Below are 18,398 nucleotides of genomic sequence, written 5' to 3'. Positions count from 1 at the left end.
TTCTCCTTGTGAAAGTCATCAAATGAGCAGATAGGGACATTTGTGGATCAGGGAACGAACCACACCCAGCAGTGCGGGCTGGTGAGGGGCTCGTGGGAGCTGTTCCAGGACCATTGTGGGTCCCGAAAATCTTACCTTTGGAGCCCCCACTCGCAGCGCAGCAAGCATTAATGTGAACCCACGTCCCACATTCAATGTCCCAATTCACATTTATGTGTCACTGCATAAGAAGTAAGCTGGGTGGCAGCTGACCAGTTGAAAATGCACTGTTTGTGGACATTTTATTAAATGTTTAAAATTTTTATTTTTATGTGGCTTGTTTTGGATCCTTTATGTTTATTTTAATATTTATGTTTATTTCATGTCTTGGATAATTTCACAGCCTTGAGCACTTTGTCCAGGATGAAAGGGCCCTCTGAGACCCGTTTCATCTCTTGCTCCCCGCCCAATCTCTCCTCTGGCCCCGTGGTGAGGGATCACATCCCATAGATGTCAACTCACAGACATCAGAGGGTTCCAGGCTGAGACCAGCCATGACACCCCGTGGAGATGCTGGGAGAGACAGAGGATAGCCCTGCCAGGTAGAGGAGCCTCTTGAGAGAGGCAACTCAAGGGAAGCCCAAGCCAGAAGCTTCTATTTTCCCCTCCAGCCCGGAGGGAGAGGCACTCCTTGGCCCAGCCTCCAGCTGGTGGCCCTGTGATGGCTCTAGAAGCCCCTGCCGGGCTCTCTCCTTACCTTGCTCAAGGAGAAGGCCTCTGGGCTGTGCCTGTAGAAGGTTTCTTTGAACGAGCCCAGCCAGGTCTCGGCAATGCGAACCTTGTTCCGCAGGGTGGCCTCCTGGTCAAGGGGGGCATAGGCATCCTGACTTCGGTAGATGTGCCCCACCCGAGAGCAGGGAAGGATTTCAACGGAGCCACCACAGAGCCAGGCCTGCCATGAAGAGAAAATAAACACCTCTGCACTCCACTCCAAGAACGCGGAAAGTAAGGGACCCCGCGAGGGGCTGGCAACATGCACAGGAAATCATGAGCATAAATGGTAAAGATAATTCCAGTGCTCAGGGGGCAGCAAAGTTTCCAGATCCAGGAGTTCTGGGCAGGGGAGTGACACGGTGGGAAGAACAGGGGCTGTTGTCCTGGGGCGGAACTGGTAGAGTAAGGGGGCCACACCACGGAACTACCTGAACGTGGCCCCCTTGAAACAGATGCACAGTTAGCCCTTATAGAGATGTGGCCACGTGGATCAGCACTCCCATTCCCCACAGGGGCTTCCTCAGGGAAAAAGGTGTCCCCGTGGTCAGGGAATTTCTAAAGCTCGTGCAGTTTGCTGCTATGAAGGTACCAGAGCCATTTGTGTGGAGATCAAAGCAAGCTTTCCTTCAACACGGTCTTTCCTACTTCAGGAGGGTTCCCTGCTCTCCATATCCCTCCTGCCTTCTCCTAAATGCCTGGAATTCATTTGATGGGAAGACTGTCATTCCATACTTGGGGGTAAAGAGGAAAATGAAAACAGGAAATGAGAGTGGTGGTGTCCATCTGATTCCAAGGTTTGAGAAGTTGTGCAGTGCCCAACAAGTGCTAAATACTTATTAAGTTGTTTAGACCAGACTACTCAATACACAGAACTGTTTGGTGTTTGTTTTGGCCTATGGGTGAACAGAGAAGGTACCGGAACCCCTGCACTAGGGAGTAGATGACTGATACTATGCCCTTTCCTACAGACAATTTTGATAGGTGAGTTCATGAGAGGGGCTGAGGATAAAATCAAGATAGGGCACAAGAGAGATGGGAAAGTGGAGGAAACAGGAGATTTGACATTCCGCATTTAATGACTTTATAACTTGCCCACAGCCTTACCCCTGACTGGTGGCATTTCTAAGCTGCCTCCAAGCTGTGACCACACACATCACTCCAGAGAACCCCCTGGGTCCTCCCTTGGTCCAGGACGTACCTTGAGAGACAGTTCGAGGTTTTCGCCACCCCTCGGTAACATGAGAGGGTCATACGCTCCAGTGTTTTGGAAGTAATGTCTGTCCATGGCCACGACCCCGCCGGGCAGCACAGGGCTTCTGGGCAGAGAGAAGACGGAACAGACCGCAGTCAGAACCCAGAGCGCATTAGGGAGGCCCACCAGGGGGGAGCTCTGGTGGCTGAGAGTGGACTCTGGGCTCAGATAGACTGGAGCCAAGCAACCATGTCAAAAACCCCAGTGTTTTATAAAAAGAGAGCTGTGGGTGCCTGGACCTTTTATACTCCATCCCCAGGTACTGCTCCTGTAGGGAGGGCCACGGGGCCACTCCTGAGTCCCTCCAGGGAGACCTTCGGGAAGAAGGCCTTGGTTAAAACAAGATATCCTAAGGCAGGTAGCACCAGGCTGGACAAAGGGAAACAATCAGGCTCTGTCCTCCTCTTTCTTCCCGCATACCGATGTGAGACTTTGGCAGATACCACGTGGAGGGTGCAGGCTGCTGGTGGCCATGCATGCCAACCAGAGGCCAGAGGCCATGACCAGTGAAGGTACGTCTTAGGGCACACCGATGCAGGACAGCCTGAGCCCGAGTTGGGGCCCTCCCTCTCCACGCTGCCCCCGCAGAAGCCTGGAGCTCAAAGTCATCTTCAGGGAGACAGCGAAGGGGGACATGCCTGGATGATGGATTTAAGTATGAGATGACTAAGCTACCATGGAATTTGACTAGTTTGCCTGGAAGTTTTCTGCCATTCAGTGGAGAGAGGGATCAAGATAGAATTTACCTAAGTCTAGTTATTGCAAAATAAAGAGAATTATATTTTGCAAAGCTAAGCTTGTGCCTTATCAAACGTCTGCTGTTAGAGTTACTCTAACTCTTGGGCAGACCCTTGGAAGGCCTGTTTGTGCCTAATTCCTTCGTTCCGTGTCCCTGTACTAGGCACTCAGGAACGACTTGGATGATTGGTTGGTGGTGGGTCGTATATGATGGAGGTCGACTATGGCAGATGGAGGTCAGCCGTCCAAAGATGGACACAACCAGATCCCTTATCCCAGAGGCTCTTATTCCAATGTGACATTGACATTGAGAGGCAGGGTCTATGTCTCCTACCTGGGAACTTGGGTGGGCCTGTGACTATGGTAGATCTGACCCTACATGAGCCTGAGTCTTGGTTATAGAAGGGGATATATACCTCTAAAACATTATGTAAGTGACAGAAGCCAGATACAAAAGGTCACATATTGTATGGTTCCATTTATATGGAATATCCAGAATAGATCAGTCCATAGAAACAGACAGTAGATTGGTGGTTGCCAGGGGCTAGGGGGAGGGGAGAATGGGAGACAGTGCTTAATGGGTAAGGAAGTTTACTTTGGAGTAATGGAAATATTTTGGAACTAGACAGAGGTGGTGTTTGTACAACATTGTGAATGCACTAAAGGTTACTGAATTGTTCACTTTTAAATGGTTAACTTTATGTTTTGTGAAGTTCACCTTGATAAATTATTTTTTTAAATGGAGAGGGGAATAGAGCTTGCTTTACCTGCCTCTCCTGGGATGCTTACTCTCAGAACCCAGTGCCACAGTGTGGTGAGCCCCAACTAGCCATGTGCGGTGACCTCATGGAGAGAACGGGTGCAGTTCCCACCAAGGTCCCAGCTGATGGCCAGCATCAATCTTCAGACAAGTGAACGAGCCTCTGGGGGATTCCAGCCCCCAGCTCTTGAGCCATTTCCTGCCGTTCTGCTGAAGCCCTAGACACCATGGAGCAGAGACAACCAACCCTGATGCTCCCTTTCATAATTCATGACTTACAGAATCATGAGCTTAATAAAACTGTTGTGGTTTCACACCACTAAGTCTGGATGGTTTGTTATGCAGCTGAAGATATCTAGAACATCTGCTTAAATAGAATAATTGTCTAAAAACCAAACACATCCAAAGATCAGACCAAACAACCAACCAATCAAAATAAAATTGGAAATATTTTGAGAGTTATGGTGTCTTAGCCTTCACCTGGCTGAATTCTTCCTTTTTCCCGAGGAAGTACGTGAGGCCAGGGAAATTCTAATGTTACCTGGTTAGACAGACTGGATCAAGGTCCCAGCTCAGGGTCTGTCACTGTCCGACACAGGGGCATCCATTGAAGCCACCTGGAAGAGCTTCGCTGGACTCCGTTAATGTAACAATATCACAATAATAACACCTATAGCTGAGCGCCTGGCACTCTCTAAATGCTTTTCATACGTTAACTCATTCAATCTTCACAACAACCTTAGAAGGTAACCACTGTTATTATCCCCAATTTACTGACGAGGAAACTGAGGCACAGATTAAGTAACTTGCTAGGAAACTAAGGGAGCCATATGGAGCCAGGATTAGACCCCGAGCTGCTGAGTCCATCTTGAGGAAGCAAAGGAAAAGCAGGCTGTGCGATGGAGCCTCACCTGATGGGGCTGATGGGGGACTGGAGCGCCTTCCTTTCACGCTCTGGCAAAGGCTCCCAGTGGAAAGCCAGCTTCCAGTCCAACCCCCCGCGCTGCAGGTCCTTGGAGGGGTAATACTGGAAAGTCTTCCAGTCAATCACATCTATGACTGGAGACACCACCCGGCTCCTGGAAAGAATTGTGGAATCAAGTAAGGGATATAAACCGTTCACTTGCTGGGGGATAGAAACGTGATCTACACACGTGCTGTCCTACATGGCAATCAATAGCCACATGTGGCTACTGGGCACCTAAAATGTGGTCTGTCCAAATCGAGATGTGATATAAGGCTAAAATACATACCGGATTTAGAAGACTTAGTATGACAAAAAGATGTAAAAACCTCAATAATTTTATATTGAGTGCATGTTGCAATAATATTTTGCATATAGTGGGTTTACTAAAATATATTATTAAAATTAATATGGGCACATGGTGTCTACAAGCAAACCAAAGTCCTGAGTCTATGTGGATTTGCTCATTTACTGATGTTGTTGGTGATTGTATTTTATCTCATTTTTTCTGCACAGCCTGGGAAATGACCTCAGAGAGGGTGATGTGGGAAATTGGTAAAGGTTGGAAACTTCAGCTTTTTTTTTTTTTTTTTGGTGAGGAAGATTAGCCCTGAGCTAACATCTGTTGCCAATCTTCCTCTTTTTGTTGAGGCAGATTGGCCCTGGGCTAATATCTGTGCCCATCTTCCTCTATTTCACATGTGGTACGCCTGCCACAGCATGGCTTGATAAGCAGTGCATAGGTCCACACCTGGGATCTGAACCTGTGAGCCCCAGGCTGCCGAAGCAGAGTGCATGAACTTAACCACTATGCTACCAGGCCAGCCCCGGAAACTTTCCCTTTTAACTAAACAGGTAATCACTCAGGTGTTCCAGGAGCTGCTCTCCAATAGCCAATATCTCAATCACATTTTTTTCTGGCTTCTCAAGACTGTTACTTCTAGAATCTGTGCCATGGAATGGATCTGGCCTGAACTCGGGAGTGGCTGGAAGGTACCACTCTAAGAGAAGCGCAATTCCTGGAAGGAGAGACGCCAGCCAGGCTATGTTTACACTCCTATCGATTTCCATCTCTGTTTCTTTCATCCTGGAGCCAGCCAGGGCTGGCATAAGCCTAGACCATACAGAGAGGGCCAGGGTGGTCCTGGGGTTCAATTATCTGCTTTAATCTGTGGCCTTAAGTGACTGACATTGGTGTGAGGAGTCATGGGGTTTATATTTAGAGTGAGGATCTTGATATGCTTTTCCTGCCTGTTTCACATTGTTCCCTCTGGAAGGGAAGGGCAACAATCCTTCTGGGTCTCTACCATTTTTGGGCACCTTGCCTTGACCTAAGAAAACTGAGAAGCAAGATCAAGGAAGAAACGAGGACACCCAGCCCCCTCCGAAGTCTCCACTTACTGTGGAGTGAACTGAGCAGATGGCATGGATTTGGCTATTGGCAAAGCATTTTGTGGAATTTCAGAATTAAGAGCCAGGGAAGCCGTGTGGCTGAATTCTGAAGTCTCATCAGATTTGTGCCATAACAGGACGAGAAAGGAAATTGCATTCGAGCCTCCACACAATCAAATCATCCTAGATCTCTGAGCTGCGTCCTTCCTGACAAAGGTGTGTGTACATTACTTTTTATCAGAAAACAAGAACTCTAAAATTCACCAAATTTCACTTTTTGCTCTGTCTTGCTGGAAGCTCAGAGTCATATGTAAAGCTCACCTCTAATAACTGTATTACCTCTGATTCCCAATGCCATCTTTTCCTTTCCGAAATCTCCTTTTCCTTCTATTTTAACCAGACACATAGGTGATTAATAATGAGCCTCTTTGAGTACATTTTGGACAGAGATGAAGAATAAAATCTCAATGAACAAAGCAAGAGATGTTTTCTGTCTTGGTTTTTATTCCCATGGACCATAGCAGCTGCTTAACCAGGGCTGAACTAAGGAGTAACTGCAATCTAGTGACTCAAAAGAGTGATTGAAAAAATGCCAAACAGTCTTATATTTAGCTTTGGGTTTCATACCTACACATGTGTCTGGTGTTCTTGGAATTCACTTAAAGCAAAATAGCAAAGCTGCCCTGTTTGACTTGGAAGGAGCTAGAAGTGTCTGCTTACTCCATCATTCTCTCGCTTGCGAATTGGGTTTTAACTCGCAGGCAGATACGAGGTCGATCATCTCTTAAGCCTTTCTAAGCTAGAGGAGGTCAAATTGTTTGAGTTTCAAAAGACAAACAGTGGCAGTCAAGCTGTCAACAAAGACTGGTTAACTGAAATATGTGAGGTCAACCAATAAACTCCTGTCCAGACATTCAAAAGCTAACTGCATTTTCAACCTTACCAGCCCACTCTTTTACCACAAGGAAGAATAAGCCCTAGTTTGTTTTAGCCCTCTTTGTTTTTCCTGGACCTAGATGTTTCTCCAGGTCTTGGATGTGTAAAGTCATTTTGGAAGTTGACGCAAATTCCCAGTGTTGTGGAAAGTTTCTTATACTGAGAAGCAGAAGACTCTGAATTCTCTCTTCCCAGAGCTCTTGCTGCTCAGGTGTGACCCCAGTACTGGTGCCAGCCCTTCCAGGACTCCGTCATGCTGAGGAGTGTGGAGTAGGATGGGGGCTGCACAGTCTCCTTGGGACATCAAACCCCTCTGCGGGCTGGGAGGCATCTTGATCCCCCTGCTGCTCCTCAACACACACACACACACACACACACACACACACACACTCAAATACACACACACATACTCACACACACTCATATGGGATTCCTCAGGCTGCCTTCAATCATTTGACCCCTGAAGGGCAAAGAGGTGGGAGGTGGTCTCTTCCTTGCCCCACCTTGCTTCTCCCCACTGAGCAGGCTCAGCCCTGGCTGAGCACTAGGTGATCTTAAGAATTATGTGTCTCTGAGACGGGGGACCAGATCAATCCAAGTGGGAAACAGCCTGGGCAGCCTCTTGAGCCAGAATCACCTCTAAGATGGTGTTGCCTTTCAGCACTGCGCTAAGGGCCTCCCTTTCCCTTGGAAATCTTCATTTTTCTCAAGCCGTGACTCTCATTCCTTGGCTTGGGGACTAGAGTAGAGCTGGCAATCAGCACAAGGCAATTGGCAGGTGGAATGACAGCTACTCTTGATTTTCACCTTTGTTACTTTATGTAGAAACCAGCCACCAATCACCACCTCCTAGGACTGTCCTAAAAACAATTGCTCTTAGAGAAACTCTGTCTGTTATGTGGGTTGTACACTGCCCAATCCTAAAGAATGCCTCAAATACTATAGACGTAAATTTGAATATTTATTTCTAAATTTTATGGCAGTTAGCATTAAAGTGTCTTGTTCTAACAAAATGAGTATATTATGACAAATTTTCTGAGGAATGGGAGTAAAGGGTCATGAGGAAGGGACTCCTTTTATTGTCATACCAAGTTGCCATATGGCTCTCAGCAGACCCGTTCTGTGGGCAGGGGCAGGGAACCAGGGCCTAGTAACCAGGCACTGGACTCTCTGACCAGGATGTTGAGGAAGTTATAACTCTTAAATAGTTGATGTATGGCTTGTTACACTGTTTACTCATCATTCCCACTCCACCTTTTTAAAGAAAGCTCTTAAAGGCCTTTCCTTGCTTTCTGGGCAATGCTCCTCACCTGGTGACAGAATGTCTCTTGCCATGAGCCTCAGAGGCAGCTTGGGCCCCTTCCCTCTCTCAAAGAGCAGCCGCTATTAGGACCTGTGCCCCATGGCTTCTACAGCTTTGCTTTACACCTGGTGAGCTGCCACGGGCAGCCCTGGGGAAACGCCTGAGCAAAATCACTGGGGGAGTAAAACGAACCTTGAAAGGGGATGCTTTCCCAGGCTGCAGCTCACAGAGCATCGCTGTGTGCAGCAGAGAGAGAGGAGAACTCAGACCTGGGAGAGGTAGCTTTTCTGTCAGACCCTCACCTGCGAAGGCCTGCAAACTGAACACTGAGGCCCAGAGAAAACAGAGTGCACAGGAAGCGGTGAATGAGGTGTGGGATGACAAAAAGACAGTCAAGTCACAGAAGAGAGGGACGTAAAGAGGAAGCCAAGCCAGGGTGGGTCTAGGACCAGAGGCTGCGTGTGTGTGTGTGTGTGTGTGTGTGTGTGAGAGAGAGAGAGAGAGAGAATGAGAGGAAGAGGGTGTGTGCGGGAGAAAGCTTGATAAGCAGAGGAGAGGAAGAGCCCAGGAAATTGGAATTTCATGGACTCACCCTCTCTTAACTGTGGAAGGCTTCTCAGGAGCCCCGTTTTATTTACACCTGAGGACACTGAGGTATTGCCAAGTCTTTCTCAGCCTAGAGTGAGAAATCTCCAGATCTGTGAAAATGGCGCCAATGCGAGAAGCAGACATGAGGGACTCATTTTAATTAATGTTTTAACACAAGTCTCACAACCAGGGTGGTGGTGGTATGACTAAATATCTCTCCCTGATCAGCTTCTCCAATTCTTAAAAAAATTCATATACAATCAAAAGAGCAGTGGACCCAGAGTCAGAACGCCTGACTCAGCTCTCTGTGTGCCCTTGCACAGCATTTTACCTCTCTGAGTCCCAATCTCAGTCTCTGTGAAACGGAAGCAAAAATACCAGCCTGAGGCATCTCACAGGAGGGGTCACTGAAGACAGTATGTGAAAAAAGTCTGTTAGGGTCATATATACATAAGGCTTAATAGTATTAATTACTGGGTTTTTAAATGTCTGCATGAAAGTACATAGAGAACAGCCCAGCCATCAAGTGGCTGTGTGACTCTGAGGGGTCTCTCTGACCTTCCTGGAATTCAGGTTTTTTCAACAATGAAATCATGAGATAGGACTAGATGATCTTAAAGGTCCCTCTGAAAGCCATCTGGCTCTGATACCAAGATGGGAATTTGATGGGGAAGGGGCAGAACCAATTTTAGTTTCTGCTCTGATGATACACAGTTATTGAGATTTTGAGAACAAAATCCAAGATGGCAGCCTTGTAGGGTTTGTACATTTGCTTGTCCTGGTTCTGGTGATGAATTTATCCATGTCTCCTTTTCTCATGAGATGTGAACCATGAGTGGGCAGTGATCTGTGTCATGGAATTGGGCAAAATTAATCTTTCTTGATTTCACTTGAGCTATGATTATTCTTCTGTGTTAAAAAGAATCACTGGACTATTAATGATTTACTTGCTAACTCCTCTACCTTCTTGTACAGAATTTTTTTTCTTGTAGGTGGTCATCCCCAACCTCAAATGAGACAGGCAACATTTACCGTGGCAAGGAGTGCGAGAATAGAAATCACAGGCTTGGTTCCTGTCTGGCTGGACATCATCAAAACAATCATTTATTGAGCTCCTACAGTGTGACAGGCCTCCACAAGCCTCAGGGGCATGCCTGAGGTGGTCCAAGGTGGGCTGGCCAACAGGTTTTGGTTTTCCTGAGTGGGATATTCAGACTGAAGGAAATGGTTGACAAGACATGTTTAGGAACTGTTTGAGTGGAGCAAAGAAGTAGGGGAGAGAATGACAGCAAGACAGGGAAAGGAGAACGGAGAAATGGTCAAAGAAAAATTCTAAGTGTTTGACTATGGGGTGTGTAATGCAACCCTCTCCAAGTTCACATTCCCAAGGGCTGGCCTTGGTTAGAAAGTTAGAGACCCCTAATATAAACCAGAAAACCAAAGAATGTTAGTTCTTGATGGAATTTCAGCAATCACAGAGTCTAATGCTTTCTTTTTATGGGAGAGTAATCTGTGGCCTAACAAAGTTTAGAGATTTTCCCCAGGTTATGTTACAATCTTGATTAAAATTGCTGATTTTTCATCAAAGGTAGTGACAACCATAGTAAGGTGTTACCCTTCCCAGGAATATTGGCAGCTTAATAGAAGCTGTTCTCTAGGCCTCAGTTTCTATATCTATAAAACAAGGTAGATGGCCTGGAAGACTCTAACTTCCTATACTTCTTAAAAGACTCAAACATCTGAAAAACCAAAAGGAATAAATCGCTCTCTAATGATGGAGACTCGTGCACTTTTTCAATGGTGGGCAGATGTTCTGTGATTGGCTGAGGCGGTATTCTCTCATTCCCACCTCTTGCTCTACAGATCCCGGGGGTGAGTTACCTGTCACCAGCTATTCTGCTGAGGAGGGGCTCCAGCCAGCCCGGGTGGCACTCACAGTGGGAATCCATGAAGACCAGCACGTCCCCGGTGGCCCTGGTGGCCCCCAGCATCCGGGCCCTGATGGCGCCCAGCCTCTTGTTGCTCCTGAGCAACTTCACCCCCTCCAGCCTGGCCACGTATTCACTGAGAGCAGACTTGAGTTGTCCTGGAATCGACAGGGTTGTGGTCAGTTGGGTCACAGATGCCACAGCCAGTGAGATTGTGATGACCATCACTAGGATCATTGTCGGCAATTCTCTCTTGGGAGCTATGGTGAGTACAAGGGTCCCGAGAACCACATACATCATTATACTGTCTTTGTTGCTAAGATGTAAGTTGCTTCATTAGTTTGGGTCAGGATTCTCTCCATTAAAAACCGGGAGAGATGATGTCATAAAACCAGGAGAGGAGAGAATGTGCTGACCTTCTCTAGATGCAGTAACGAGCTTGTAGTAGACCCTGTTGGCACCCTACTCAGGTGCCCGGGATCCCTTTGACAGCTTTGGTTTGGTTTACATGTCCCCAGCTGCTGTGGGTTTGCTGCTGACTGCAGTTACATCCTTCCCTGGAGACGTGCCCTCAGTATTGGAACTGCCTCTCCTGAAAGTACCAGGGAGTCGTGCAGAATGCCGTCCCTGGCCCCAGGAGCCCAGAGTCCATGACCGACCTGTGTGGGTACAGAAGCCCGCTTCCTTGCCTCAGGCCAGGACAGACCGTGAGGGCAGTCTACACTGCAGAGCTCCCCACGGGGTCAGGCTGGGGCTGGACTTCATCTGAAACCACACCTTCGTTCAACTGCTTCCTCTGCCTCTCCTGCTTCCCCCGCTCCTCTGCAGGGTTCCCCTGAGAGTACAGCCCCCCAAAATCACATGCGCATGAATCCCCATCTCAGGATCTGATTCTAGAGTACTCCACCTAAGACAGTGGTCAAGGATGTCAAAGACAGAAGGGCCCATTAAATTTGGCAGCTGGTAGACCATGGGTGCTGGCCAAAGAGGCCCCATTGCAGTGGGAGGGGTGAGTGGGCAATGTAGTGGGTGGGAGGGAAAGTGCATGGTGAAAAACTGAGACCAAGAGTCTAGCCACTTTTTTAGGAATGATGGTTCTGTAGGGGAAGGGAGAGAAAGAGCCTTAAGGAGGAGGAAATAAAGAATGAGAGAAGCTTCTTGAGTTTTGTGTTTAAGATAACTTTGTTGTGTGTGTATGTGTGTGTGCATGCACAGGTGTACACATAAGAGCACAAGCCGACGAGAACAAGCCAGTAGAGATGGAATAATGTGTTGGCAGAGAAGTAGTGTCCTCCATGAAGTCTTGGAAATGGGCAGCCCCCAGCCCACTGGACTAAGATCTCCTCAAGGGCAGGGATTGTCCTGCATGCATTTCTTTTGTTCCAACCCCTAGCACAGGGCTGGCCCACAGTAGCATGTGTGTTGAACAGAACTGATCCACAGAGCAAGGATTTCCCCAGTTCTCCAGCCTGGAGGCTGTCTTGGCTGGGGTACACAGAGTCTGGCTGCTTTGATAGCTGGGTCTCCAGGGAAGTGGGGAAGGTTCAGGCAGCCTTACCCAAAGGCCCCACAGGCTCCCTGGGAAGCTGCCTTCTGAGTGGCATGTGGCTCCTCACGGAGATTCTTCTGCAGGGGAAACCGTCCTGAGCAGTGGACATAAGGACTCCCAGTCCCTTGGCTGTTGCATTTCTCAGTGGTAAAATATTGTGCTGAGTTATTACTTTGGAATTATTTTTCTAGTAAGCTTGTTGGCTCCAAGTCTATTCCCTAGAGAAGGGCCTCTGTTAGTGAAGCTGTTAAAATTTCTGAACTTGAATGTCTGAGAACCAGCCCCTCACATCGGAGAACCAGCCCATTGGTGACTCCGCTGCATTGAGCATTGCTAGTTGTTTTTCCCAACATTCATTCGCCCCTTCCACCTTGCTAACAGAAACTTGATTTTGTTCAGGAAGCTAAAAGCTCTCACCTGCTAAGACTCCCTTGCTGCTAGTAGTAGTAGCCTTTTGATCCAACTCTGGTAGAAATATACTGGATGAGAAGATTCTGGAAAAACAACTGTTCTACTGATTTTTTTCTAAAAGGACAAACTTGGCTAGCCTCTGCCTATCTGCTTGTCATCCTTTTCCTGCCTGGAATGTGGATGTGATGCCTAGAGGTAGAGCAGCCTCATTGTGATTACAAGGCCAAAAGCCATGCTCCAAGTATAGCTAAGTGGAAAGCAGAAGGAGCTGAGGACATTGGAGGTAGCCCACATCCCTGGGGCCCAGGTCCTCTGCTTCTACACACACAAGGAGAAGGGAAGTCTCCCAAGGGAAACTGACAACACAGTTCATCAGCTGATGGGGGAGGGACCACAAGTGTGCTCTGGGGAGGACTCTGCCCCAGCTGATGGTTTGGAGAGCCTCTGGGCACTTTCACCAGCCAACCCAGCCCAGCCCAGGACCTGCTCATTCATCCTGCCTAATACACAGTCAGATGTGCCTCAGTAACCCCACATACTCCTGGGGCCTCTAGCTAGTCTGACTCACTGCCATGGCCAGGCTGGGCAAATTCCCAACATGAAGACCTTAGGAAGAACTAACAGAGGCACCTGGTCGCTCCATCCTATCCTCTGTCATGCCCCTTAGAAAAGGGTTTTGCGGGGGCCGGCCCAGTGGCACAGCAGTTAAGTGCGTGCGCTCAGCTTTGGCTGCCCGGGGTTCGCAAGTTCGGATCTCGGCACGTACCAACGCACCGCTTGTCAAACCATGCTGTGGCGGCGTCCCATATAAAGCAGAGGAAGGTAGGCACAGATGTTAGCCCAGGGCCACTGTTCCTCAGCAAAAAAAAAAAAAAAAGAGGACTGGCATCGGATCTTAGCTCAGGGCTGTTCTTCCTCACAAAAAAAAAGAAAAGAAAAGCATTTTGCGGACCTGAGCAAACGCTCAGCTTCCCTCGGTGCAGTCTGATCTTCCCACAAGGCCAGGAGGGGCCTCTGTGGCCGTTTAGTTGAGCCAGAGATATAGACCTCAGGCCCCAGCGAAAGACTAGAGCAGTGGTTCTCCAAGTGTGGTCCATGGACCAGCAGCATCAGCATCATCTGGGAGCTTATAAGAAATGCAAATTCCTGGGCCCAATCCCCGATGCAGAAGTTCTGGGGTGGGCTCAGCAATCAGTATTTCACAAGCCTTCCAGGTGGTGGTTCTGACGCACTTTCCGGTTTGAGAACCTCTGACCTAGAAGCCAGGCAGTGATTTCTCTGTCTCTATTTTCTTTTAGGTACCCAGCCATGTAATGGGCTAGTTCCCAGGAGTGAGTTCCTTGTCAGTGGAGACATTCAAGAAGATTCTGCAGGTCTGGGCTCTGGGCCTGACTCTGCTGCACTTGGCATGACTCAGATCTGGTCAGTTCTCTTCTCTGGGCCTCAGTTTCCTCATCCGGAAAGTGAATGGGTTAGGCTACACAAGGATGATTTAACCACTAATGCATGTCAAGTGCTTCACCCAGCGTCTGGGAGGCAGGGAGCACTCACAGAATGGCCACTCCCTTGTGATTCTTGAGTGTCTTGGCGAGAAGCTATCAGACTATGGAGGTTGGGGCCTGGGGGAGATCCCCATGGGATCAGGCCAGGACCTTCGCAGTGCTTGGCTGCTCTGCCTTCTCTGTCCTCTTCCCCCACTTCCTTGCTGGTTGCCCCAGGGGCTCTTCACTAATGAGTTACCTGCACTGGAATTCTCATCGGAGGTCTGCTTCTGGGAACCTTGCCTAAACAGGTTCCAAACCCCCGTCTTTGCATGGGACCTGCCTCCCCCCGGGGTCCAGGCCCACCCAAGGGAGCCTGGGAGAAGCCCGCAGCCACCTTGCTGGCTGAAGTCGTCCACCAGGATGATCTCCTTCAGGAGGGCCCTGGGCGCTGTGTCGAGGATGCTGTGCACAGTTCTCAGGAGGGTGGACCAGGCCTCGTCATGGAAACAGAGGATGACACTGGCCGTGGGCAGGCTGTCCCCAGGGTGCTGCTGCAGACACCTGAAGGAAGAGAACCAGGGAGCTGTGAGGAAGAGAAGGCAGCAGGAAGCGTCTGCTATCCTCTAATTCACTCCCCAGGCCCTGGCTGGAGCTGCTCCTCCCAATGCAACAGTTCTTGCTGAGTTTTCTTAAAATTTCCACATAAAGAGAGCCCTTGACACCCCCACAGCAGTGTCTGTCTGCTTCCTCCCAGTCCTCAGATCCTAAGAGCTTCTTTACAAGAGCTTTATTCCATCCCTCTCTCCTAGCAGGTGAGAGGTGTTGCCACTATTCTTAGCAGATGACTGTCCTACTCTGTCATTCATTCCACTTTACATTCTGTAAAGTGGAATGAATGACAATATTACCAATCTCACAGAGCTGCGTGAGGCTTACATAGGATGATGTACCTAGTAAGTGTCCTGTGAACACTAATTGTCTTCTGTTTAAGGGCAGGGACACTATTTTCTTTATTTTTTGAATTCCTACAAGTTAGCACAGCTCCTGGCATCTAATAAATGTTAATTATTATTATTATTATTGAAGAAGGGGCAAGGATTGAACACTTGTGACTGCCAACAACCTGCCAGACACTGTACTAGGCCCTTTACACACATTACTGCCTGTTTACCCTACAATAAGTCTGTGAGTTGGCCCTTCTTACCCCCATTTTACAGATGAGGAAACTCAGGCTCTGAAAGGAGGCAAGACACTTTGAAGGGCACACTGCTGGTAAGTGGCAGAGCTGCATATCATGCCCTTTCCACTTTGCTGGTTCATGGCTGGACAGACGGGGGTGTATGGTGTCACCTCTGCCGGGAGGCTGTCTGATTCCCTCCTCCTCCCCAGGTGTATTGGATGCTTTGTGTTTGCTTTGCATTGGGTCTGTTGAGCGTTGAGTTCACAGTGGAATGAATTATAATAACAACCCCAAACATGGAGCAGTGTGTGACTCACAATTGTTCACAAAGGCACTTTCCTAAAATGCATTTGCAAAGCACTTCTTTCTAGGTCGTAGCTGTTAAAACCCTGGCCTTCCTCAGAGGAGTATTTGCATTTGACTAAGGGTTGTCTGGAGGATCCCAAACTTCCAACACATAGAGGCATCCATGATGGTGGCTCTGCAGGCAGAGTGACAACCAGACCGGCCCTGCCTGAGGGTAACGCCATCTGAGATGCTGTCAGCCCTCACTGCTCATTAGCTGAGTGTCCCTCTGCCTGGCAGAGTCCTGACCAAGCGGAAACTCTCAGTGTGCAGGAAACCTGCGTGTGACTGTCGGCTCAAAATCCTGTTTGTGGGGGCGGAGGGTGATTGATACTAGGTAAGTGCTTTAAGGTAACAGTAAAACAGAATTCATAGATAATTTAAAAAAAACAACAACCAAATACATGACCATCTCATAACTAGCTGTGCCAATTATTTTATTAGTTTTTGTATTTATACATTGTTTCTTTCCATAAAGGATTTGAAATCACTCACAAGAAATATGTACAATAAAATAATGGTGAAATAAAAATAAGAATGAAAAGTCAGAGGGAAATATAAGCAAGCGTAGAAACAACATTTGAAGAAAGAACATAAATATATAGGCCATAAGGGCCTTGGTATTTCTAGAATAAATTTTAAATTTGACTCTGAGCTTTCTGGTAGCCAAAGTAAAATGGGGGATTTATTCTGCAACAGAACTGTCACCATCAGAGAAGTTGCATACTAGGTTTTTTAGGGAAAGCGATGCTCTTTCTAGTACTCTTTTTTTCCCCTAAGATTTATTTCTTATTTTGAAATAGTTTAAGACTCACAAGGAGTTGCAAAAATAGTACAGAGAGTTCCTGTGTTATCTTCCCCCAGCTTCCCCCAGTGATAACGTCTTAGGTAACCATCCACAGTGATCAAAACCAGGAATTTGACATAGTTCATTACTATCAGCTCAGATACAGACCTTATTTGATACAGACCTTATTTGGATTTCACAAATTTTTACACCTAGCACTAATTTTTAAAGAAAATTCCTATGAACTTTGGAAAGAAGTCTCTAAATGGATGACAGTGTCCTTAGAAGCATCCCTAGGACAAATAAAAAAATGAACTTTTATAGTCTGATTTCAGGGCTGTTCAAATAACACGTCCAAAGTGGAACCAGTTCCCTGTAAGGTTTTGGGAAGATAACCGAGTCCCCCAGCGCATGCTGCAGTGTTTGCTGAGCTCTTTTACTCTTCCATCCTCCTCCTCCTCCTCCTCCCCCTCCCCTCTCCCCACACCCTGGTGGACCTTTCCTCCAACAATCCACCCACTGGACTTGAAGAATTTCCACTCTGCCCTCAGAAGTGCTCTAGACCTTCTCACAAACAGGTTCAAAATTTCCTTTGTGTCCTCTCCATTTCCTTTGTGGTCGTGGGTATAGACAAATCTGGAAGTCCTAGGACTGGGGCCTCAGACGGCTATGAAAAGAAATCTTGCCTCAGTGAATTCAGTGGGTACCAAAAACCTAAAATATTACTTGGGCAATTGCCGGGAGGCTGACTGTTTTCCAACTCAGATAGGAGAGGAATTTGAGGACAAAGAGGCCTGCATAGGGGATTCCCTCGGGTGCAATTTTATAGAGACCAAAGTCTGTCACCTCAGGGTAGAACAGGCAATGCCTTCCCGAAGGACTGGCCCCTTTATCTACCCCAATCCATAGAATATGAGGACCAGAAACAACACAGTGTGCGGTGAGTGTGTGTGCATGCGTACGTGTGTGTCTTTGTGTGTATGTTTGTCCTTGTAGTAGGTGGTCAAAAGAGTTTAGACTTTGGAATCAGACATATTTAGACTTGAATCTTCACTCTGCTGCCTCCTAAGTCTCCCTGGGTACTATACTCAATATTTATAAGCCTCAGTTTCCTCACTTGAAAAACAAGGATAATAACAATTACCTTTTCGGCTTGTTGTGAGAACCTAAGAATAATTATAGGCACTCAATAGACAGTTGCTATTTTATTGCTGTCTTGGAAAAAGATAAGATGTAATTAGCATGTGTATCATCTTTGTAAAATATAGCTATCTTAAAACAGCCACTCTACAGTATTGCATAAGACGCCTCCTGAGTTACTTCTGGAAGTTTGATTTTCCTCATCTGCATATTGGGAATGCCAACAGCACCCACTCAAAGCTTTTGCAAGGGACCAGCGCCTAGCACAGTACCTGGCACATAGAAGGGACTCCATAATGAAAGAGATTCTTATTGAAACTCTAGCTCTTTAAGACCACGCTCCTTGCAGATTCCTCAAAGTCAGGAGACAGGAGAGCTTCCTGCTCTGCTACGTAGCTGGTGACCCAGGGCAATGGACTTCCTCTCTTTGGCCTCATGGAACATTCTCTGCAGAGCAGCAGTCTAGCCTGATGATTCAGGCCATGGGTGCTAGAGCTCCGCCACTTCCTAGCTGTGTAAGTGATCCTGGGCAAGTTGCTTAGATACTTGGGGCCTTGGTCTCCTCAGGATGGTAATACTTTGTAGGGCTGCTGTGAAGATGACATGGCCTTCATAAAGCACTAAGGACAGTGGCCAGCACAGAGTAAGCACCGTACAAGCATTTGCCGCCATCATTAGAAGAGGTACCGTTACTACATGATGGATCGCTAAGGCTCTTCCAGCCTTGAAATTCTGTGTTCTTGACCCTTTGGGTCCCTCTTCAGGTAGGAGAGAGGAAAGTGAAGAGGTAAAACCAGAGAAGCAGGGGTTTCAAAGAGAATTTTGTAAGACTCCCCTTCTCTCTGTCCAGCATCTTGCTCCAGGATTTTCTAGGTTTTGTGGAGAGAG

The 18,398-nt window shown here is 47.6% G+C and overlaps 1 protein-coding gene across 2 annotated transcripts in view; it reads right to left on the bottom strand.

Moving 5' to 3' along the window:
* Window positions 1–18,398, bottom strand: part of GALNT15 (polypeptide N-acetylgalactosaminyltransferase 15) — a 47,494-nt gene that overhangs the window by 13,353 nt on the left and 15,743 nt on the right. For both annotated transcript variants that reach the window (XM_058549148.1, XM_058549137.1), the window contains exons 2-6: window positions 14,453–14,619; window positions 10,568–10,772; window positions 4,415–4,582; window positions 1,952–2,069; window positions 737–931 (exon numbers count right to left, since the gene is read on the bottom strand). In XM_058549148.1, coding sequence (XP_058405131.1) covers window positions 737–931; window positions 1,952–2,069; window positions 4,415–4,582; window positions 10,568–10,772; window positions 14,453–14,619 — 853 coding nt within the window. The remainder of the gene's footprint in view (window positions 1–736; window positions 932–1,951; window positions 2,070–4,414; window positions 4,583–10,567; window positions 10,773–14,452; window positions 14,620–18,398) is intronic.

This window comes from Diceros bicornis, chromosome 2 (genome assembly GCF_020826845.1).
Source record: "Diceros bicornis minor isolate mBicDic1 chromosome 2, mDicBic1.mat.cur, whole genome shotgun sequence".
Classification (NCBI taxonomy): Eukaryota; Metazoa; Chordata; class Mammalia; order Perissodactyla; family Rhinocerotidae; genus Diceros; species Diceros bicornis.
Note: the sequence above shows the minus strand (reverse complement) of the source record. Positions and strands in the feature narration are given on the sequence as shown.